The 24,413-nt window shown below is 41.6% G+C and overlaps 2 protein-coding genes across 5 annotated transcripts in view; one reads left to right on the plus strand and one right to left on the minus strand.

The window, feature by feature from the left end:
• Positions 1 to 4,067, plus strand: part of LOC119723912 — a 58,668-nt gene extending 54,601 nt beyond the window's left edge. The window contains exons 36-37 of the mRNA XM_038194815.1: positions 571 to 635; positions 2,119 to 4,067. Of these exons, the coding sequence (XP_038050743.1) occupies positions 571 to 635; positions 2,119 to 2,156 (103 nt within the window). The 3' untranslated portion in view covers positions 2,157 to 4,067. The remainder of the gene's footprint in view (positions 1 to 570; positions 636 to 2,118) is intronic.
• Positions 4,068 to 6,407: 2,340 nt separating this feature from the next.
• The window catches only part of LOC119723913 (mediator of RNA polymerase II transcription subunit 12-like protein), a 110,057-nt gene continuing 92,051 nt past the window's right edge, over positions 6,408 to 24,413 (minus strand). For 2 of the 4 annotated variants that reach the window (XM_038194819.1, XM_038194816.1), the window contains 6 exons: positions 23,618 to 24,043; positions 22,960 to 23,068; positions 21,709 to 21,824; positions 11,627 to 11,788; positions 10,707 to 10,930; positions 6,408 to 9,301 (listed from right to left, as the gene is read on the minus strand). In XM_038194819.1, the coding sequence (XP_038050747.1) occupies positions 8,944 to 9,301; positions 10,707 to 10,930; positions 11,627 to 11,788; positions 21,709 to 21,824; positions 22,960 to 23,068; positions 23,618 to 24,043 (1,395 nt within the window). In that variant the 3' untranslated portion in view covers positions 6,408 to 8,943. The remainder of the gene's footprint in view (positions 9,302 to 10,706; positions 10,931 to 11,626; positions 11,789 to 21,708; positions 21,825 to 22,959; positions 23,069 to 23,617; positions 24,044 to 24,413) is intronic. The other 2 variants (XM_038194817.1, XM_038194818.1) reach the window with 2 other exon arrangements.

The raw sequence follows: 24,413 nt of genomic DNA on the forward strand, positions 1-24,413 counted from the left end.
CGAAGAACAATATTGTTAAGTATTGTAAAGTGTAGTCGACGCGGCTCAAAAAGAAAAGGAAACACAGAAAGTACAAGTAAACGAGATCGTCACATCATGGACATGATGAAGCATTTCCACATTAGAAAAAATGGTTGATTTTCCTTGAAATCGGTGAGTTTGTTTTTGCCATGCCTTTATTTGAACGCAAATCATTTCAAAACCCTTTTGAAAATCAAACCAATACTTATCAGGGATAAAGTTAAGATTCCAAGCTTTAAAATGATATAAAAATAATGGCGGTAAGTGTTTCCGCAGCGACGCTAGAGCCTCCAAAAAATGTGGGGGTATTTTGGGACGCGCTGTAGATTGTATTGCATGATGACCCAAAACAATGCCAGACAAAAACTGTTTGGTTGGTTTGGAGTATTTAAACCACAAAATCAAAGTTGATGCAACGTTCCCCGCCTGAAGCCAAATTCCAGTTTTCAACCAATCTACTCTATTCATCATGCCAATCACATTTGCAAGGTTTGCTCTGCAGAGGTTCCTCTGTAAACCGTTTTGTTCTCAATTTATTTACGTCAACAGCGAAAAGGATGACTACAAGTGGAAGCATGCGCCGTGCACGGCTGAGATAGCATACTTTGCTTGCAGTGAGTTTTGTCAAATTTCTTGTTTCAATTAGTGACAAAGATATGTGTGAATATTTTTTTAACTCAAGTTCTTGTGAATTTAGATTTTTTGTCTGTAAAACCAATGAAGTAGTGGTTTGAAATTCAGTGCTTCCAGAGTCATGGACAAATTCTGAAACTATTGTACTGTTGGAAAACAAAAGATATCACAACAGAGTCCTGAAATTTCTGATTAGCTTGGAGGCTTTTGCGATGTATACATTGGTCTACCACGACAGCACTTACCTATTCAAAGGTGTCTGTGCACTGAATCAAAACTTCACCAAAAGCCTGTATGACTTGTAGATAGATTCATATTGATGAATCCTCGTTCCAGATTGGTCAATCCATGGCAAATACAGTGTGATATTTTCAACTGGCATTGTATTAAGCTATTCTGAGATGTGAAAGCTATTCCTGCAACCTGCAAATTGTAACAGGATAAAAATAACTAATAAAATACAACCCTCTTTAGGCCCCCCCAAAAAAGTCTCCGGTTTCTGGTATGCGCGCGCGTCGCCGTAGCCATGCGCGTCGGCAAAATGAAAAAGTTTTTTTTTCAATGAAAGATGATGTCTCAAAACCGCCAAACTCACTGGTTTGACTGGAATCCTGCTACTGCACAATTTTTACGCGTTTTTAGATGGGGTTATGATCGAGAATAAGCTTTATGTGGCCTCTCTGGACTCCCATATATTTGCACTAAGTTTAGTCGGGCACCATTTGCAGTCATCAGCCGACATTTGAAGCAAAAAAGTCAGGTAAAAAAAAAAAAAAGCCGCGTCGCCGCACCACTTTTTGGACAAGCTCCATACCAGAAACCGGAGACTTATTTTTTTTTGGCCTTAGGGAGGTACTATGGCTAGCAAAATTTCTGTCAACATCAGTATTCCATTTGAGGGCAAACAAATAAAGGAAAAATGCCACAGCATACATGAAAAGACGGTTGTCTCACAGGCACACCTGTGGTAATTGACCTTTATCATGCTCCCACCATTTTAGTCATGTTCCCTGTATCCAATAGCAGTACTGATTGCTAATTTTTTTTTGTGCAAAAAAGAACCAGACTATTTTTCCTTCCAGCCTCGCTTTGGTTATGTTGATTTGAATGGGAAGAAAATAAGATGGCCGCAACATGATAATCGTCTTTTGTATTTAATGAAAAAATAAACCAACACCACCGATGCAAAATTGCACAACTGGTGTTATTCATGCGCTACTCATGCACTACTCATGTGCTACTCATGTGCTACTCACATGCTACTCACACAATACTTGCACGCTACTCACACAATACTCCCACTACTCACGCACTACTCGTGCATGGTTTCTGCACTACCCATGTGCAATACCTAGCTTCAGAAAAAATGTAATGTTTTGTTGGCGTGAATCAAGCGTGAGTCCGGATTCTTTTATAAGAAACTGTATCTTTGCTGAATATATGTAAATTTTGGTTTCGTTTCAGTATCAAGAGGACCAGAGACGGTCGTAAGTCGCAAGTGAGGAGGAGAATTCAGCTTCTTGAAAGTTGTGAATTCCAAGTAATTTCTAGAATTTACGTATTTTGAATTGTTTTGGCTTTTGTTTGCCTTTGACTTTTGGTGTCATAAAATAGTGGCATGAAATATGTTTAATTATACAATTCAGCATTGAAAAGAAATATTGCCATTTGAGGCACAGAATTTCTGACTGAATTTTTTGTTTTTTGAGCAGTTCTATGCTTGCATTGGGATGGTTTAATATGGTAGTAACCTATTTGTTTAGATGGCAAGAATTTTTTTGATGGCCAAATTTGTGGAATTTGTTTTTTGAAGTTTTGCTTTATTTCCATGACATTTTTCATATGATTTGCATTAACACAAACCGTCACCAATCCTTCAATCCTTCAAAATCCTGCAGGATATGGCAATATTGAGGATCTTTACATTGGGTCTAATGCCCATTGACAGCTCAAATACATCTACAAAGAATGTTACAATTAATTTACTGTAGGCTTGGGCGATTCTGCACCAGAATCGATTAGAATTGACTCCAAACTCTAAATTGGAATCGTGAGTCTGCCATCTTGAGGAATCAAATCCCTGTCCATGCAGAAGTTGTTTATAAATGACATAACTGATGGAATCGTTTCTGAAAAAATTGAAACTTAAAGTGCATGTTCTTCGACTCCATAATTGCGTGGACGACGTGAAATCAAATGCATGTTTTTTATTTTAATTTAATGAAAAGCGAATTCATAAATACCTAATACAGTTTATCCATTCCTATTGGTCGAGAGCCCGTCACATGGCCTGTTTTAAACGGTTGATAAAGACTGGCTGGCTGGTCTCAAACAGATGTCCAGTGTCACATGAAATTTGGACTCCCATGAAATCCTGTGCCAGCACCATTTTATGGCTTGAACGTTCACAATCCTCAAGTAGGCTTGTACAATACTACCATTGAGTCAGTGTATTTCATAGCCCTAAATTCACACTTCACAGGGTACACCTGCATTGTAAGCCACATCATGAAGTACGCGCAACGCGTTCGCCAATCTCCATTATTGTATAGCTACAGTAGAAGGGTATTTTGTTGATAGAAATCGTTGAACATATATAATTTCTGACTTGTGGACAGAAAAGTTTTGATTTTTTGAAAGAAAAAGGTATTTATAAAACATGTGCTTGGTCGGTATTATACACTCTGTTTACGACCAGTCGGAGTCTGGATGCTGATAATTACCCTTGCCTTCGGCTCTGGTAGTTATCGGCATCCAGACTCCAACCGGTCTTAAACAGAGTGTTTAAAACATTTATTCCGTTATTCATTTTCTACAGATAATCTAGCGATTAACCACTATTTGTAACCAATATTCACGTACAGGTGTATTCAATGTTATTTTCGCCAGTGGAAAAAATTGGAATCGTTTCCAAATAGAATCCTGATTCTTGGACGGAATCAGATTCGATTACAAAAATTATTGGAGTTGCCCAAGCCTAGTTTACTGGTGGATTCTGGATGATCCAGCAGTGTTCCTCACAAAAAGTTCAAAATGTAGTTCAAGCTTGATATACCAAACTCTCAAGATTATTTGATGAAGTTTGGACAATGGTGGAAGTATTTTGCGTTTTTACAAAGTCTTTTAAAGATAAAAAAAATTGCATGTCAGTATTTATTCAGTTGTAATTTAAAACAAATAGCACGCATGTTGCATGATTAAAGTTATTAACAATCTAATTTCTGGGGATTTTACAGTTACGTTGGATTCATTTGTTTTTAAGTGTTAATTCTTTTGTTTTGAAATGTTACTTAGTATTCTGATTGTAATAAAAACGTAATTTCAGTTGTGCACTTTCCTGAATAAATCCAGTTAAAGAATAAGCATGTGAAACAGCATGATAAATGAAGGGAATGCGGGAATTAAAAATTGAACATTACTGTTTTGTCACGTTTATTTTTTAGTTCCCTGATGAGAAGTTGGTGGGAAAAACTTCGCTGCTTTTCCTTCTGTTTGGGTGTGGGGGAAGGGGGGGTGTCGGAGTAAACAATTTCTTGTCCGTGCAATAACTTGAGAAACACTTTTGCGATTATAACTCAAAATTTGTAGATTGATATTCATGTCTTAATGAAGCCTATTTTATGATTGGGAGTAAAGGTCACAGGTCAGGGTAAGGGTCATGAATATATAAAACTGAGGAGGAAGGTCGGCATCATTACTTCAGAAAAGTCTATCTTTAAATATAGACTTTTCTAAAGTATTTGCAAGTATCAAGGCCATAGTTCATTAACTTTGTGTCATCGAGGATCCTATTTAATGTATCGAACGAAATATAAGACTAAATGCATTAGGCACGTGTTACAACTGATAATGTAGTAACCAACGGATAATGTATCACCAACCAATAATGTCACATAAATTGACCGATATTGTATCACTAACTGATACTGTAACACACAATTGACCGATAGTCTAGTAAAATGTACTACACTATCAGTCAATTGTTACATTATCAGTCCTAACTGATAACTTAAAAGAATTGACTGATAGTGTAGTAACATTTACTACAGTATCCGTCATTTTTTGTTACATTATCGGTTTATAGTGATACAATATCGGTCAATTTGTGTGACATTATCGATTGGTGATACGTTATCAGTTGGTTACTACATTATCAGTTGTAACAGCACATCTGGAAAAATTTCCAAGTAATTCATGTAATGTTGCTGAAATTTCCAGAAAGAAACCTGAAAAATTTAGTGCAAAAAGGTTGAAGGTGAGATGAAAATGAAATTATCAGTAGAAATGTCCCCATGATAACTTCAGAAATACTTGATGTACGTCTTGAAGTTCTATATATGCATTGGCCAGTGTTTTCCTGTACAAACTACAATGTTTGTCAAGATCTCCCAACATACAGAGAAAGCAACGCAACAAGTAAGTGCTTTTATAAAAGGCCTATGTCACAACCTTTATTGAAATATCAATACACAATATGAATATTCCTACAGTTGTTAATATTCATCAATTTAATAGTCTTTCTTTCCAGAGGTAATATTTCATCACTGATCATTCACGATTTACAAATTTGAAATCATTGATCATACATTGTTGTACAGTGCAGTTAACAACATTCATAATTAAACAACAATTCTGTTTGGACTACCTTTCATACAATTCTATTTTAATTTAATTTCAAAAAAAAAAGTTCAATACTGTGTCCAATGTTAATTTTCTGTTAGAAACTTAACAGAAACAAAATAATATAGTTAAACAAAAATGGGAACCCTGGACAACAAGTTTAGGAATTTATAAACAATATTTCCACCACAAAATTGTGGTCATGACTCTGTATTTGAGGCTATACAGGGTTGCCCAACAAAAACCGGAAAGGCATACTTCTGCTACCCAGAGAATCGAACAACCTATACCAATGCATGGGGAATTCTGTTAAAAGAAATATGATACCAAGATCGCCCCATTCGTCCAGTAGTTTTTGTTCTAGAGCCTATTTTGTGAAACAGAGTCTGGAGTCATTTTGTCCCAATGAATTACTAAACTGCGCACACGAATTTGATTAAATTGGGTAGAGGGATTAATCATTAGGCAATAATATCCACATGAAGGATGTGTGCTTCACAAAATAGGCTTTGCAGCAAAAACTACTGGACTGAATCGGAAGATCTTGGTATCATATTTCTTCTAAAGAGATTCTCCACAGCTGGTTTGAGTCTCAAGGCAGTGGAAGTACAAGTATGCCGTTCCGGTATTTTCGGCCACCCTTAGCCCCATAAATGTGCCCAGTTTACTGGACTACTTTTGTGAATAAAGGCCACACTTCTACCATGTACAAAAACATGTCGAACTTTGTCAAATTTTGATTTTTCACATTTAGGCTTAGTTTGTTTTGCTTTAGAAGCATACTCATCCTCTTTATAGGCTAATCAAAAAGTGCTGCCTTTTTCAGATGTCTAATTTTCGTGAAATTTCATGTTGAAATTTTGATACGCAAACGTGTGCAAACGAATCTGGAAATTTCACGAAAAATAGACATTTGAAAAAGGCAGCACTTTCTGATTAGCCTATAAAGAGGGTGAGTATGCTTCTAAAGCAAAAATAAACTACAAACTAAGCCTAAATGTGAAAATCTAAATTTGACAAAGTTCGACATGTTTTTGTACACGGTGGAAGTGTGGCCTTTATTTACGGAGGTAGTCCAGTAAATTGGCCACATTTACGGGGCTAGGCCACCCTGTATATTTAAGGTATGGTCGATAATTTTGGTTGATCTGTCACTTTGTGGTGTGGTAAATATGCTTTGTTGACATTTCACCACCTGTTTCCAATGTGTTGACAAAACACCTGTTCTTGCAAAACGTATACATAAAAATGCCCTGTATGGACTCGGTGCATAGTACACCTTCAAGAATGAAAAACAGAGTTATCAAATAGTGCGTTCGATTAACTTACAAAATATCGTTGGTTGCACCATGAACCGACGTATCACATTTTTTTGTGTTTTGAGAAAAATCGATTTTAAGTCGGTCATTATTTTGTAGGCTCATTCCATATACTCCCTGTGTAAGAATTCAAACTGTTTCGTTTTTGCTAGTACATCATAGATTAAACTTTATTGTATGCAATCCGTGTGCATCTGAGTTGCTTAGTTTTTGAGAAATTCAGTTCCCAAGATACACGTCACTTTGTGAAACAGATTTTTATCATGTTTATCGTATTTCATACAATGCGCGTAATGGTGGCTGTGTGCCAGATACGGAGATACGTCGGTTTTGTGAAACGCTAAATTCACACTTTTCATGTCGACGTTCCTTGGTGACGTCATAGCACTATGGGAATTAGCGTGTAAAACGGCGTATTGCGATACACCACTTCGTGGTGCAACATTTTTGATTTTTTAGAGATACACCTCATAGTCTAATTAGCGTTCTCAGTTAATTAGAACATAGGATGACGCAAAAGCATATTCCATTTCAGCAAACAGTGGAAATATTCCAACTTTCTATGATTTCAATTGTCAGCATCCTTCCCTTCTAAAAAGCACTTTTTGGAAACATTTCACTTTTCAAGGTTAAACTGTATTTTCCTTAATAGCTTTAAATATTTAACGAATGTCAAAATTCCAAAATTTCCGCATTATTTCAATATGAATTATTACATTAAATAGTGGACTGACTTGTCCAGTTAAAATAGCATATATACACACACTGGAATAGTGGACAATTTTATCGTTCCGATTATTGGCCAAAATTCTGCACAATTATAAAATGTTAGCACAAATAATGTCTTCAGCTCCCTACCCATGACATTGTTGAAGATAAACCTCTTCCTTCCGACGCAAAAAAGAAATTGGACGTATGTATGTCAATGTACAGTCTGTCCTTGCTTCATGGGTACCAGACTATTTCACCCCATCTTAAAGCCATGTTGGATCATTTTGAATTACCAGGAAAAGTCTCTACCAATAAGCCAGTTTGGTATTTCAACTGCGCAGGAGCACAGCGTGCGCATGAGCACAGTGTGCGCATGAGCACAGTGTGCGCATGAGCACAAACATATGGGTCACGGGTCATTCAGGATAATCGAACGCTCATAAATGCGCATAGACGTGTACACGCACCCGGACGCACGACGCTCGCGTGTTAATTACAAGCAGAATGGGCGTCCGCGTAACATCAAGTATCATCACGTCAGCGATTTTATCCTGAATGACCTTTGACATGGACTATATCATCGAGATACAAAACTGGCTTATTTAATGACAGAAACCGTGCTCAAAGTGAAGATAGGACTGGTATCAAATACCCCTGTGAAATTATTTTGTCTTAAATGGTATCATTTGGAGGAAAACTCACATTGAAGGTGGTTTCAAAATTGGTGCCTAGGGCACACCTATTCACTTATGACTAGGCCTGGGCGAGTAGAGGATTTTTCTACTCGAGTACTCGCAGAGAAGTTACTCGTGAGTAGTCAAGTACTCGTGAGTAGTCAAGTACTCGTGAGTAGTCAAGTACTCGTGAGTAGTCAAGTACTCGTGAGTAGTTAACTGAATTTCTATAAAAAGCAGGGAAATGACATATACGTTAGTATGACAGGAAGTACCAACTAACAAATAGCATGCAAGTCACACCACCTTCTTCAGCACTGAGTTATACTGTGCGACGTTTCAGGTCATTTACTTGAATTTGTTGGGTTTGTTTGATGAATGGAATCCTAGGGAGAGAGAGGTGGAGGGAGTGATTCCCTGTTTGCAGGGGACGTATTAAGCCGTGAACCCTGAACCCCAAATTGCTACTCCTGAGTACCTGCTTCTACTCACACCAGGACGAGTACTCGAGTAGATGAAAAACCACGAGTGGATCAACGAGTGGCATAAACTACTCGTGAGTGCTCGAGTAATGGAGTTACTCGCCCAGTGGTACTTATGACTGTCATTGACTTATGACTGGGCTAGTGAATTGCCTTGTAACTGGATTTGCAAACTGTGATTAACTTGCGCCTGGACCTGCGAACCTTCTTGTGATTAACTTGCGACCGGACTTGTGAACTGTCTTGTGATTTACTTGTGACAAGACTTGTGATTTACTTGTGAATTGCCTTGTGATTTACTTGTGACTGGACTTGTGATATACCTGTGACTGGACTTGTGAACTGTCTTGTGATTTACTAGCGACCGGACTTGTGAACTGTCTTGTGATTTACTTGTGACAGGACTTGTGATCTAGTTGTGACTGGACTTGTGAACTGCCTTGTGATTGGACTCGACTACGACCACGTGTAGCATTGTTCAACTCAATACGGTTGTTGGTAGGGGTTATACTGTGGTGGGGGTTGTTGCTGCATAGCCTGGCCAGGCCCCATGTTCCCAGGGGCTCCCTGCGTCATCTGACTCTTGAGTCTGCTGACCAGGCTAGCTGTCTGCTGATCCTGCTGGTGATGCTGCGGTTGCTGCTGCTGGTGCTGCTGCTGCTGTTGTGTTTTCAGGACCGCAAGCCGCTGCTGCTGCAGCGCCTGGCGCTGGCGATCCTGCGGCATGTAAGGCTGGGCGCCGGTGTGCTGGGCGCCGGGCTGGTTCTGGGGTATCAGGTTGCCCTGTGCCACGCCGTGATGCATGGAGGAGGCTCGCTGTTGCAGCTGATGCTGCAGCCTGCTGTTGAAATGAGGGAGACAATGACAAATGTAAACACCTAAGCCAACATGGACATTTAGGGCCAAGTTCGGGCAAGGACCATTAGTCGACTAGTGGTTGATTTGTGACGTACCTTACGCCTGCGCACTGATAGCAACGTGCGAACGTCTCTAGTCAAACGCTGGTCAAAATGTCATCCCAAAACTTCTGGATCCTGGCTCTCTGCTAGCGTTACAATGCAACCAGCCCCAGTAGGTTGGTTCCAAATAGTCGACTAGCGTAGTCAACCACCGTCGACTAGACAGAGTTCGGGCAAACGTTAGTCGGACTATGGTTAACCATTGGTCAACTATAGTCCTTGCGCGAACTTGGCCTTAGATGGTCTTAAAGCTCTGGCTGTCAGTCGGTTTGTAAGTTAGACCATTGCAATGACACAGTCTAAGTGTTACGACAATTTTAAAAAGTCAGCCTGGGTTGGGCTGGCTTAAAACGGTCTTGGGGTTTTTCATTTATTCATCGGTGTACTGAAATAATATTTGTATATATGTGTTTGATAAGAAGAATACTGATTGGAGAGAGGATTTTCCAGGACTGAAGGAATCTTCTGGAGAAATATAACGACAATGAGTTGTACTGCAGATAACATGTTCTCCACATAAAATCCCGTAATTGACAGATTTGATTTCACATGATTTGAATCACGCAAACCAAAAAAAATAGTGCAGTTTCTCTGGTATTATGACGCGTGAGCACCACAGCCATTACCATGGAATGTTCGTTGTGAATCATTACTCTGAGCAGGCTTAGGAAAGACCTTGGTGTCTCAACCAAGACCGTCTAAGAGTGATAGCCAGCTAAAATTGGAATGATTAAAGAGAATATACAACAATTGCAAACATCGAAAAATAAAACTACCAAGTTTTTATGAAATACCTTACTAGGATGTTGGTAAATGACAGTCTAAAGCATCCTGTAAATTATGGCACCTGGTGTGAAGTCATTTTCAAGAAAATTGTATTTTTGTATACATTTCTAATGGTGGTCGGCCTAACTATTTTTCAACTGCTGCTCCAAATTTAACATTTTTTCAGTCCAAAGTTTGTTTGCTACTGGTTACATGTTCATGAACAAGAGCAGGTCAGCTGGACTGGTTCCCCTACCTTACAATTTTCCGGCATCTATAAATTGATAAATGTTATCTTTTGTGGAGTCAGGGAACCCGACTACTTGAACATTTTTGTTTTTCTTGGTTTCTCCAGCTTTTTCGAATACAAAATGTCAGTGTAACAATATTTGATCTATTATATTAACCCCTCAAATTGTTCATTTCCGAAAATTACAGCAAAAGCTAATGATGTACATTCCCTTTTAAGCCAGCCAGCTAAGACTGTGGTACTGCAATCCTGGTCTTTTGAGCTCAGCTTACCTGACAGCTTCCGGCACCTGTCTGTGCTGGCTCATGTAACCCTGCTGGCCCTGCTGTAGCTGTGGCCGTCCCATCCCGGGTCCCATCATACCCCCGGGCCCCACGGGCTGGCCCCCGTGGGCGCTGTAGTGGCTGTAGTTAGGGGAGACCATGGTCTCGTTGGGTAGCGGCCCCTGCTGCATTATCTGGCCGCTGTAACCACTGTAACTCACTGAGGTCGGCACCTGCAGGTGGCACGATGGATCAAAAAGACTTAAGTCGTCCAGTCTTAACCCTCCTGCTGTCTGAACAGTCACAGACAGTCAAAAATCAATCCTCTTCCCCTGCCATGCCTTTCACACAGGCTAGTCGCCAACAGTCAGATCGTATTTCAAGCAGGCACTGTGACTAGTCAAATTCAGTCAACAGACAAAAACAGGCAAGGGGTAGGCACAGCTGGCTTATCAATCACCTAAAGTCAAAACATAGCTGTATCAAGCTACATAAACAGTCACAGCCAGTCAATCCTGTGGCATTTTAGTTCTCTAGAAATAGAACTTGGAAAAATGCAACTTCAAGCTGAAGTCACGTGACCAGTGATGACGTAGTGATGACGTCATCATGACGTAACTTGTCTAGCACCAACGTCACCATGGGGTCTTTGTCTGTACCAAGTTTAAAGTCAATCTGATTGCATTTCACATCAATTTTGTTGACTAAGCTCTTTCCTTGTGCCAAGTTTGATTTAAAGATAAAAGCTTTCGAAGAGACTAAAGTGCCTGTCAAAAAAACGTATACAAAGTCTTTGGGATGTGGGATAGAACAAAAAGAAAATGGGAAAAAAATTAGAACAAAAACAAAGGCAATAAGCTGAGAACATAATGATGCATTCAACTGTCTCAGAAGACAGAAATTCCAGATTTATTTTTCCTGTGGCTTACCTGAGATTGTCCAGGCTGCATGTGGTGCATGGGTCCTTCATGGGGACCCTTATTGTAAGGCATGTACATGTCCCCTGAGACGTTGGAGCCCCCCATGGCTCGCGCTGCTTGCTGCTGCTGCTTGAAATGGGCCATCTGCTGTCGCTTCTGCATCAGGTGATACTACACAAAACACAAATTCCACAAACAAACAAAAACCACCAAAAATGTTAAATGCAAACTTTTGAAAGAATACATTTTCTGCTTTAATCGGAGTTCACCCTTCACTGACAGTCGCATCTTAGGCTGCATCTGAATCAGCTGTCTAGAGCCACAATCCCGGCCAAAATGGTTGGGACACTTCCTGAGCCTGTTACGGTCACCAACTCCCCGCTCCCCCGGTCAATGTTGTTCTCTCCAGCTGATGGAGCACACACTGCACAATGAGAGTCAACATTGAACGGGAGCCGGGGGGTTAGGGGCCCAGCGAGATTTGGCCAGGATTGTAGGTCTAGGTCTGGAAGCCTGTTTCAGACACGGCCTTATTACTCACTGTCATCAGAGAGCTTGTGAAAAATTACAAGCTAATTACTCGGACGGGATTCGAACCCACGACCTCCTGCTTATTAGTGCAGTAGTCTTAACTTGAAAACCATGCTAGGTTTTTTTTTAATGTGTGAAATTTTCTAACAAATTCAGCATACATAAAGAAAGGCTTCACTCAAAACACATACTGGAAAGCAAACAATCACGAACACATTAAGGGAACCTTTGGCGGAAATAATGATTCACGGAGCATGAAGTTGACAAGTCTATGCTATATTTTGTTCACAGCTTGACAAAAAAAAAATTACTCAACAATCTACATTAAGATAACTTTACAGAGATGTAATGCAAACAGTGATCCCTTGCTGGAGCAAAAATAAATTCCATAAAATATTGTTAAATAGTGTCCCAGTCTACCCCCCCCCCCCCCTAAATAAAACAAACACAGCATTTGTCATGAGCAGTTTCAGCATGGCAGAAAGGAGTTGTGTGTAAAAACCAATCTATACAAATCCAGGCACGGAATCACTGTACAGGGTGAGTAAAAAAAAAAACGAAACCCAAATGTCGGGACTATTGTTTCATTGAAGTTCTGCATGTAGTACTTTTAAAATCTAGGATATGAAAGCCCAACTCATAAGCTTTTTTTTTGGTACAAGAATCGTTCAAATTACTTATGTACTTTTCAAGTTATGGAATTTCAAACACAACCACCGTTTAAAGTTCTGTCAACGGATCACAAAAAAGGTGTACGTTCTTGCAGCAAAACGAAAACAATTCACACACATCCCTATGTGATTTGTTTTCGTTTTGCTGAAAGAACACTGAACTTTTTTGTGATCCGGACAGAATTTTAAAACGGTGGTGGTGTTCAAAATTCCATAACTTGAAAAGTACATGAGTGACTTGAATGATTCGTGTACTAAAAGAAAGCTTGTGAATGGGGCTTTCATATCCTAGATTTTGAAAGTGCTACATGCAGAACTTCACTAAAACAATGGTCCCAACGTTTGGGTTTCGGGGGTTTTTTTTCACTCACCCTGTATACTCACAAGGGCCCTACAATGGAGAAACCATTGTGCACACTATAGGAAAAAGCAACTGCCCCGTGATTGATTATCTGAACAATAGCTAGCACAATGCATTCGCCATTGAAGGGGGCCTTCCTGACAGACTTGATAGTGTGCTCGGATTAGCCTATTTGAGGTATGGCGGACATAAAAGGAGGGCGCTGTTTGGTTTGGGTAAATACAAACGACTTTACCCAATTCAAACAGTGCCCTACTATCTGCTCCGTTCACAAGTACCCCCTCACTGGCAAAGAAAGTACAGTTGAGGATGACCGACCAACGCCATCTTGCCTGACTGCAACTTTGCTGCGACGCGCCGCCACCACTAGCACTGCGTGTACATAGTACAACTGAATCCCTGCACACAAGGAACAGTGCGCGTCAACCTGCGTCAACCTAGGTTAAAGGGCGCCCTCTTTCGTTGGCGCACGGAGCCCATTGTGTCTGCCATACCCCGAAAAGGCTAATAGATATGCTAGAAAACAGCTTGGAGTTTGAAAAGAAACTGCATGTGATAGGGGACTGTATTGCAGACACTGTCTTAAACAACGGTACATCAAACATTCTGTTTGTAGTACAGTGTTGTTGAGTTTGTTACAAAGGCTTACTCATGCAAAGCAAAGAGGGTTAGAAGTACGCTGTACGGTTGCTGCATAAAGTAAAAAAAAATAAAAAATAAAAAAACACACCAAAAAACACATTGGTTTTCTAGCATGGCAGTCAGTCATTTCTTTACTGACTGTGCATATCACACAGAAATTAACCTCTCCCTCCCCTCCCAAAAAATGTGTTCCTTCTACGGGCTCTGTGCACACGGGCTCCTTTCATCACATTTCATCAAGTCGTACAGTTAAAGGAAGTAAAAAAAAAACCAAAAAATTACTTTCAAAAACACTTCCTAGGAAAGAGGCAATTTTCAGATTTTTGGTGGGCGGGCATTTGGGTGCACTGGGAATTTGTGGGGGGCAGGCTCCCCTCCTCCCCCCCCCCCCCCCAGCTATGCCACTGCACTGGGAGGGACATTTTTTTCGCATTGTTGACGGCGCCTGACAGTCACGCAAAGGCCCTATGGCTTTGAGAGAATAAAATTAGTTGCGCGAACTGCACGCCACACATGCGCGAACATACACTCACAGATGGTGCGTCCGATCCTGTGCAATGGGATCTTTAAAGTGGTCAAATAGCGCCATCTAGTGTTCATACACGGAGTCTACATTCAAAAGCTATCAGAATGCTTATAATTTAAGCAAAAAATATAAGTTTGGCACTGCAAATTATATACTATTGACTTTGTTTCAGGATGATTTCTGAATTTTTGAGGTACCGTAATAATCATCGAAGCTGACTCGTTGATCGCTCATTGTGATCAACAGACCAATCCAGGCATGCTAACAATTCCATCATGAAGGCACCCTTCAATGGCGAAGGCATTGTGCTAGTCACTGTTCAGATATTCATCCGTCACAGGGCAGTTGCCTTGTACAATACCCCAATTTGTACAATACAGCATTCTATTTTCCCTCGGCTTCGCCTTGGGTAATAAACAAAATAGAATGCTCCATGGATCACCTCGGGAGGCTAGTTCTACTATACCACTCGAAGCAGTCAATGTATAACCGACATACAGATCCTTGTCATTTGATTGGTGGAACTCACATCACGTGACATTCTTCATTGCTCCCATTCACGCCGGGGCTCAAAAAGTCCCATTCGCCCATGGGAATGGGACATTTCAACAGTTAGAATCGTTCTTTTTCCATGACGCGGTATTTGTGTGCAAATGCATGCTGATGTGCGCGTTCAGCGATGCGCGTAGCGCATATTGTTCCAAAGAGCCAGCGCTACAGCGTTGGATTCAAACATTTTTCGTGAAGGGGTGGTTTGGAAGAGAGAAATACATTTTCCACCAATTTTGTATTGAAATAAAAAGTTCAAATATTAAATGACAAGGATCTATATGTCAGTTATATAAAACAAATAGTGAGTGGCTTTAAATTGTGAAATGGGAGGAATGTTATCGCTCGGTAAAATCTGGACTTTTCCAGTTCACTCAGCTTTGCCTCTGAAATGGAAAAGTCCAGATTTTACCTTGCGATAATATTCCTCCCATTCCACGCTGAGCCACTCAATATTTGTATACCATTTCCTCCTATCAAAGTTGCCTTTAAGACTTATCTGGATCTCTGTTTATTTACTTTCTGATTTACTCTTATTTTGTCTGTTCTGTCACCATCAAAGTTGTGAGAGCTTTCATTTTCAAAATTTCTTATGGAATAGACTGCAAAATTATTACATGTAGCAAACAAGTCTGCAACAACCAAACTTCTAAGTATACCGGTAGAAACATATCATGCACACTATCACAACTTCAGAGCGACTTTTCACACCAAGCTATTCAACAAACGAAAACAGAACTAAAACGACGAAATCTAAATCGACTTCCAAGTCGTCAAATCGACCAGCATGCAACACATGCACAGACAAGTAGAACAATCTATTTTCTTTTCAGCTCAGAGAATGATCAACTTTTGTCACAAACAATGCAGAGGGAAGGCGACACTTTTCGTCAGCTGTTAAACCATTTTAGAGGGATTAAAAATGTTCATATAAACCTTACATGCAGCAGCAGATCATGCATTCAGCAGGGGGAGGAGTTAATGCCAGCCTGAATGAGGGGGGGGAGTCAGTTTAATAAAAAAAAAAAAAGCAATGCAAGACAATGATAGCGTTTGGACTGTTTTACCTTCAAAATGGGACTTCCAAAGTTCAGGCCATCCTCTCTCTGCAAAGAGTGTGTGGCAAAAAAGTCAGACAAGCTCAGATGATTCCTCCTTCCCTGGTTTTTATTTTTTGACAGTTAGGCCAAAAAAAAAAAAAACGGTCTCTGGTCAGACCAAAGTTCCAGAATTGACGCCGGGACGCGGCTTTTTTTTTTTTTTTTTGCTTTTTTTTTTTCAACAAGCTTAGATTGTACAGACAAGGTGGGGTACTATTTTGCTTTTTTTGGTGTCCTCATGTACATTGGTGTCCTCCATAATTTGCCTTGGTGCTCTCGATCATTTGCCTTGGTGCAATTTCCCATTCCTTGGTGCTCTTTGGTAAAAAAAATTGAGGAGGTGCGGCAATAGAGGGCGCTGTTGGAGCTACCGCGGAACATTTTGGGAAAAAAAAGATTGACGCGCATGATTAAAATCGACGCGCGCGCTGACCAGAGACCGACTTATTTTTTTTTTTTGGCCTTATATAAGTCCCTCACAAAATGGCAACGTATTCAAGCCATCTGTAACGGGGCTCGATGTGCTACGGGCTCCGTGCACAAGTACCCCCTCAACGGTAAGACAGGGACAGCTAGGGGAGACCACTGGGAGAGATATTTGAATGCACTGCTTGACGACGCCTGACGCTGACACAAAGACGTGATGGCTTTGTGCACATTCAGAAAAGAACTAGTCATGCGTACTCTCTGCTTTACGCGCGCGAACCAGTACGCGCACTGGGCTCTTGAATGTGGTAGAAGAGCGCCCTCTCTTGTTCGTGCACGGAGCCCATGGACATGAAACACAGAACTTTAACCCAATACCCGCCCAAATCCTCCCAAATACTCTTAGCAAAATGGAGGATTTTGCAGGATTGAGGCTACATGGCAAAAGTGTGTGGCTGATTTCGAAGAATGCACTGTGTCAAGGTCTTGGGCTGCACCTTGTGTTGTTTATGCTCAGCCGTGCATAGGCCTAGATTGTACTTGAAATCCTCCGCACTGCTCTAGGATGTCACTGGCTCTGCCTCAACATATTGACAGTGATTGCCGGAGGATTTTGCAGGATTGAGGCAGTGGTCACCCCTCCAAGGACCACATTCAAGAAATATGATACGCCCTATTATATACACCGAAAGAGCAAGGGTCATAACACTTCATATCCCTTCACCTACAACTATTTGGACACATTGCTCTGAATATTGACGTCCCACTAAGAGGGTTAATGTAAGTGTCAGAGGTTTTGAAACATGAGTATACACCCTACATAATATTAATAATAATACCAGAGTCAAAAAGAAGTTGACCGGGATTGGTGATGTTTTTCAAAACAAACAAATGACACACAAAACCCCAGTGAAGCACATATTAAACAAGCATTCTTTTTTGCTTATCTGATAAAAAGAATGAAACAAATTGATCATTCCTAAGGCCAAAAAAAAAAAGTCTCCGGTTTCTGGTATGCGCGCGCGTCGCCGTAGCCATGCGCGTCGGCAAAATGAAAAAGTTTTTTTTTCAATGAAAGATGATGTCTCAAAACCGCCAAACTCACTGGTTTGACTGGAATTCTGCTGCTGCGCAATTTCAACGTGTTTTTAGATGGGGTTATGATCGAGAATAAGCTTTATGTGGCCTCTCTGGACTCCCATATATTTGTACTAAGTTTAGTCGGGCACCATTTGCAGTCATCAGCCGACATTTGAATCAAAAAAGTCGGGTAAAAAAAAAAAAAAAAGCCGCGTCGCCGCACCACTTTTTGGACAAGCTCCATACCAGAAACCGGAGACTTTTTTTTTTTGGCCTAAGAGATGTTATGCCTGTTTTACTTAAAGCTCTCATGTTTGTAGCTGTCCATGGAATGTTAATGTGAATATGCTTACTTTACATTTGTTTGTTCAAGTATTCCGTGGACAGCTTGCAAAATGAGTACCTTTATTAAAATAGACATAACTCCTCTTAGGAATGATCAATTTGTTTCGTTCTTTTTTTTGTCTAATAAGCAGGAGAGAGTGCTTGTTAAATATGTGCTTTACTGAACTTTTGAGTGTCATTTGTTTGTTTTGAAAAACATCACCAATCCCGGTCAACTTCTTTTTGACTCACCCTGTATAGCGCACGTATCTACCAAGAATTAGGTACTCAAGGTGCTGGAAATTATGTCTATTATTAAAGAAAGGTAAATGAAGTTTATGAGAAATATGATACCCATTATGTAGCACCTTATAAGGGTTTACAAGGTGCTGCAGCGCATATTGCAGCCACTGCCAGAAACACTGGGGCGAACCCCTTCTCTTAGCGATAAGTACTACTGGGTTCTTTAACGTGCATTACACAACAAACGGGACCTACCGCTTTACGTCCCATCCGAAGGACGGAGCAATAATGGTAAAGTGCCTTGCTTAAGAGCACAAGCACCATGTTCTCATGGTCAGGATTCCAACCCATGTACCAAGGCACAAGAGTCGAACACCGTAACTATTGGACCACAGCACCCCACAGCACCACTTCCAATGTACTTAGCGAAAGTACATAAAAAGCAGGACAAGGTCCTTTTTTGAACTAGCAGGACAGCTCTTATCGGAACTAAATCTACTGAGCGAAAGTACCGTACACACAACCACATGGTGTTACCGCAAACCGAAGCTATAACAATGAAGTAGTAATATAAGAGCTGAGATCCGACTACAAGCAGCAGCCAAAAAATTTTGCGCTTAAAGCCAGAGTCCATCATTTGCAGCTATCCAAAAAGTACCTGACATAATTATTGTTGAAAAACGTGCTTGGTTGAAATATAGTAAGGGGACTAAACTCCCTGTGAAATTATTCTTTCTGGCAAGCTGTCATTTTGAAGAAATCAACGAAAGAAGGCCTTTCCAACGGTGCATCTTAAGACGCACCGTAGGAAATTTCCGTTAGAAGTTTTTTTTTTAATTCGGCGAAGCGGGTGCAAGCGTTGGCACGACGCACATGCGCACGCGATTGCTACATGTATAATTCGTCGGATCAGTGCACGACATCGGGTAGCTGCAATCGGCTCAGTGAGAACGTGTCTCGGACGCTTAATTCAGGCCCAATTCAAAACAGGATTCAGCAACTTTTGATATAAAATCAAGATCCTAGAATGCTGTTTTTCTCTGAATATACAGCTGAAGCTGAGCTGAAACTTCATCAGGCTAGTTATTCAGCACCCTTCTTCAGATTTTGAGTACGTTTGTTGCTTCAAACGAACAAAATGCACAAATTACAATTGATGGACTACACTTTTAACAAGTTATCTTGCTCAGAACCTTCCGTGAATTGGTCCTAGCACTTTCTGAAACTCGTCTTGAAGTAATCGTGTATGCTTGCAGTCACTGCATGGTTTATTCTGTAGGGTTGTGCACTTACGGTAGTACGGGAACCGGGTACCCGATTAAAAAAACAACCTGGTACTCAGGTACCCGATAAAGAAACCCAACCCCAAAATTCAAATCTCGGAAGTTACTGTTCAGATTGTTTATAAAGGTCTGCACGATAATACTACTACATGTACATTGGTGCGTCAAGATACAAGTGTGTACAGTGAGCTTTATAGCTCAAGTGTGTACAGTGCAACTTTCGAAAGCGTCGTAAACGTGAAATATGTTTTGTTTTCCCATGTGGCCTGGTTTTTATTTTGAAAATTCCCCACAAATGACATTCAAAACCTTTCTGTTTCATTGTCAGAGAAATTACTAAGTAATATGTAAAGTTGGTTACGGGTACAGTGGAATGTCGCTATACCGAACACCGCTATACCGAACATTCGGCTAAACCGAAAATCAGCCTTGGCTCCCAATTTTTGTGTACAAAACGTACCTAACATTGTTGTTGGAAATGTCAACAGAAGAGCGACAAGTGGCCACTATTTCCCCAACAAATATTTGGAAAAAGCCACCCATGCAAGCCCAAAAACTGTGTATTTAGGCTACATGATTCAATAGTCGCAGTGTTCGAAGTCGTCTTTCAGTAACTACCAGGGCATACTTGGTGAAGTTCTGCTACGGAATTGAAAATATTAATGAACACTTTTGGCGACTCTGATCCGCGCGTGGTTTGTAAATGCAACTACACAATAACAATGATCAAAAGAGGGCGCCACTAACGTGTGAAAATCGCTATACCGAACGATCATTATTACGAACAATTTTTGGGGATCCCACATTGTTTGTTATAGCAACGTTCCACCATTCCATAATCTGGAACCAGTTCCTGACATCAACGGTCGGGTACTGGGTACCAGGTTCCGATGCACAGCCCTATTATTCTGATGTCCCTTTGGCATTTGTGAACTGACCGAGTTGGCTGACTTTCTTATGGCTCAGAAAAGCAAACAATTCTGGTATTGAAAGTTCCTGCTTCAGAACTAACAGCATGATTGTATGGTGCACATTGGTAGATAAAGTTTGGCATATTGAGTGCGTTTGATTACTTTCCCCGCGCTTACTCATGCAAGCGCGACAGTGTTCGATTTACTTCTCACGTGGCTTCTCGCGCTTACTCGAGCCTGGCCCAAGTAACCGACTCGCCGAGCCAGTTACTTGGGTAAGTATCCCATAAGGCCATGCAATAAACATGGCTGCCAACGTGACGTCCGGCAGGCCCTTCAGGCCATGTCCGAAACAGGCTTCCAGAGCTACAGTTATACGATTGTCAGCGCGTCCCCGCGTAAATTTCATGGGCGTGGAGCTGGAGCTAGTTCTAGACAGTTGATTCGGATGCAGCCTGTGTCATGCCAAAGTTCAACTTTCCAGCTCTTGCACGAAACTTTACTCGAAACCGTTTGCTTATTTAGCTCCACTGCGCATGTCTGTCATCAAGCGAGGAGCCAGGCGCGAGTAAGCTGGGGGAATCGAACGCACTCAAAGTAAGACAGACACTGATTAAGTTATGTCACTGACTGACAATAAAACACGCAGACTATACAATAAGGCAATACACTAATCCCATTTTGAAATAAGCCATTTGCGGGTGACCTATAGCCTTTGGGATTTAAATATGAAAAACATCTGGTACACTGACTTGCTCAGAATGCTGGGCACATTTTAACTTTGGTGTTAACCAAATTCCCCCCCCCCCCCAAACAATTTCAATATGCCGGATGGTCATGTTCATGGCTTCAACCACATCTGCATAAAGTGTGCCACCTAAAAGCTGGCCTTGCGCAGAGAGCACAATCAACACATTGATCAGATGTGCGGCTGTATGCCCTCTTCCCCTACCTTTTATTTGGTCATATGGGGGTGGAGGGATTCTAACCCCACCCCCACCCCCTCCGACTCCCTCCGAACCACTGGATTGATCTATAGGTGGATGCGGGCATCAGGGAATTTTTTTTACATTGGCTTATCTACCTCCCAGACGAATTTACTTAAAACTCAATGGTTCTTGAGTCTGGAGTACTGAATGGTAAATACATAGCGACCATGCAATGAACACGCACGTGCTAATGAAAAGGAAGATTTGACGTCCACGCCTATATAGAACAAAGCAAAACGTTTGAAGTTGTATGTTTGCTTTTGTCAGTATAAGGCTACTTAACCCTATCTGCCTCGGGTTTGTGAAATATGGTATTGAAATTGGCGGGATCCATGATTGTAAGGGTTTTAATGACTACGAAGTATGAGCTGAGGCAAAACTCGAAACAAATCCCACTTTTTAGAAAAGGCTGACCTACTCATATGACCGTTTGACCTTTGACCTGCAATGCTTACCGACGCTTGGTTGTGTCCCTGGTTCCCCGGCTGTTTCCTATCCACCAGCATGTTGCGCAGTGCCGCCTTGGAGTTGCCGCCGATGGGCATCTGCCGGTCCATGCGAGAAGGTCCTGCTATTGCGGGAGAGGAGGGGGAAGAAAATGGGTTGCCATGATTACAGAAAAGATGAACTGTAAGGTGCATGGATTTAAGGACAAGTCCCCCCTCACGGTGGTAGAAAGAGATGGGGGGGGGGATATCTGTGCACCATGATCACGCTCGGGTCTATTTTTCTGGAGTTGTAGTCAACTCAATCACAGGTGGGCAATTCCATAAAATCCAACGTACGTCCGACCACATGATGTACACGTACAAGGCCGTTGAGCCCCAGTCACACATTCATGGTTTGGACCTACGAATATCCACGATTTAAAATTCATGATAAACCGTGGAGGTGCCGTATTCATCCTTAGTACATCCGTGGTTATCCGTCATCTTCCTTGGGTATTCGTGGAGGGGCTACGGAAGTTTTAAACTGTTCCAAACTTCCGTGGTGAAGCGTCATGAAAATCAATCTGTAGTGCAACCATGGGACATCCGTAGGACAACCGTACTAATTCGTAGTGTTATTCGTGGCTATTCGTACATATTCTTGGAGATTCGTAGCTCATTCATGGTAGAAATCTCTACGAATGTCCAACGGATATGCCCGGATATGCCAGGATTCTGCTAAGGTTGTACTACAAACATGTATGCTTTATTCGCAGGAGAACCGTTGCCCAATCGCAGACAACCGTGGCTTTAACGTCATTCTTCTTAGTAAAACCATCGATATTCTTCACCAATCTGTCCATATTCTTGACAAACCGTGGTGTATTGGTAGAGAAACTGTAGGACAGTCATGGCTATCCGTCCTGAAACCGTAGTGCATTCTTAGAAAGTCGATTTCTCCACCAATCTCGACGGTTCATCGTGATCGATTGATTCTTGGTAAACCGTAGATATTCGTAGCTCCAAACCGTGAATGTGCGACTGGGGCTTTACATTAGTTTGGTCTGGAATTGTTTTCTACTCATTAGATGTCACATATGGTCTCAACAGCAGCAGAAATAGTAACGGAGGAAAGCAAAATTAGAGTATTGGTAGGTCAAGGTTTTACAGGACACCTTGGGGTTCAACATTGAGTCGCTGCTTGTCTAGTTTTGCATTCTTCCAATTTGTGGCAATTTTTGTTTCTGTTTTTTTTAGATCAGGGAGTGTATGTTTTACCTGGTGGTAGTGGTTGTTGGTAGGGGAACGGGCCTTGCATGTAATTCTGCTGCTGTTGCATGAATGGACGCTCAGGAAAACCTGCCATGCCCTGGTTGTAAGAAAACGGCTGTTGAAAAAAAAACACCGTTAGGACTGCTTTAGCCAAGGATGGAAAATTGATGCAAACAGTTCGAATTAAAAAATGGAGGGGGAGGGGGCTGTTTTTCCCATTTTCTAGTTTCTTTTTATTAATATTTCAAAAAATCTGCAGAGCGAAAGGGAATGAGACACTTTTTTTTTTGGAGGGTGGGGGGGGGGGGGGGGGGGGGAAGGGTGCCCATGGCCCCCATTGCCCGTCCCTAACCCTCACTCCCCCTTTTAGCCACAATTGACTGGGGTTGAACTGGGACGTTTCCAATATTTTTGATTCAGTCAGAAATGGTTGTTAAAGCCACTTCAGAGGTCATGATGACAAAGACACAATGTGGAGATATTAAAAGTGTGTTAAAAATGTGATATTAAAAGTGTGTTGAGACTATGAGGCTCTTGTAATAAGTCATGAAAAGTAATATCATGTCACCAGCCAGGGAAACTACCCACTGGATTTAACAGGAGTCTATCCCATACTACATGTAAGTGTACATAGATCTGTCTTACAAGTTTTCCTAACGCCTACCTCTCTCATGATTTGCTGGCCCGGTGTGGGCGTCTTCTTCCTCGGTGCCCGCTTCCTCTTTTTGCTCGTAGTGGTGCTGCTGGTCATCTCCCCGGCCCCGCCCCCGCTACTCCCCTCCCCTTTGCTGCTCTCTGATAGGCTGTTGCCCGACGAGTCCATGGCAACCTTCTCCGCCTCCTGGCTGCTGATTGGCTGCGGCGGCTCTTCCTCGTCCGGGGGCAGCTGGGGCGGCTGGAAGTAGTAATCGTCGGATTTCTCCCGGTTGTGGGTGTGGTAGTGGGTCAGGCGGAACTGCTCCTGGTACTTGAGGGGCTTGCGCTCCATGCGGACTGCCCGGAAGAAGGACCAGGAGAGAGGGGCAGGGTTCTTGTAGGCCTCCAGGGTGTCCCAGGGGTTGATCTTCTGCTTGGAGGCCACTTGCAGACCCTGGCAATTTTGGGAGTATAAAAAAATTAGCATTATATAAACCCTCCTATACGAACATACATTCTGTGCCAAGTAGTCCTTTCAGTCAAAATCACACAAGTGACTGTTTCAACAGTTAAAGGGAATGTACATCATTGGCTTTAGCTGTAATTTTTCAGAAATGAACTATTTGAGGGGGTTAGTATAATAGATCAAATATTGTTACACCGACATGTTTGAGGTTTTGTGTTCTAAAATGGTGGAAAAACCAAGAAAAACACAAATGTCCCAGTAGTCTGGTTCCCTGACTCCACTAAAGATGAAATTGATCAATTTATAGATGCCGGAACATTGTAAGGTAAGGGAACCAGTCTAGCTGGCCTGCACCCGT

The sequence above is a fragment of the Patiria miniata genome, unplaced genomic scaffold, assembly GCF_015706575.1.
Source record: "Patiria miniata isolate m_02_andy unplaced genomic scaffold, ASM1570657v1 HiC_scaffold_17, whole genome shotgun sequence".
Classification (NCBI taxonomy): Eukaryota; Metazoa; Echinodermata; class Asteroidea; order Valvatida; family Asterinidae; genus Patiria; species Patiria miniata.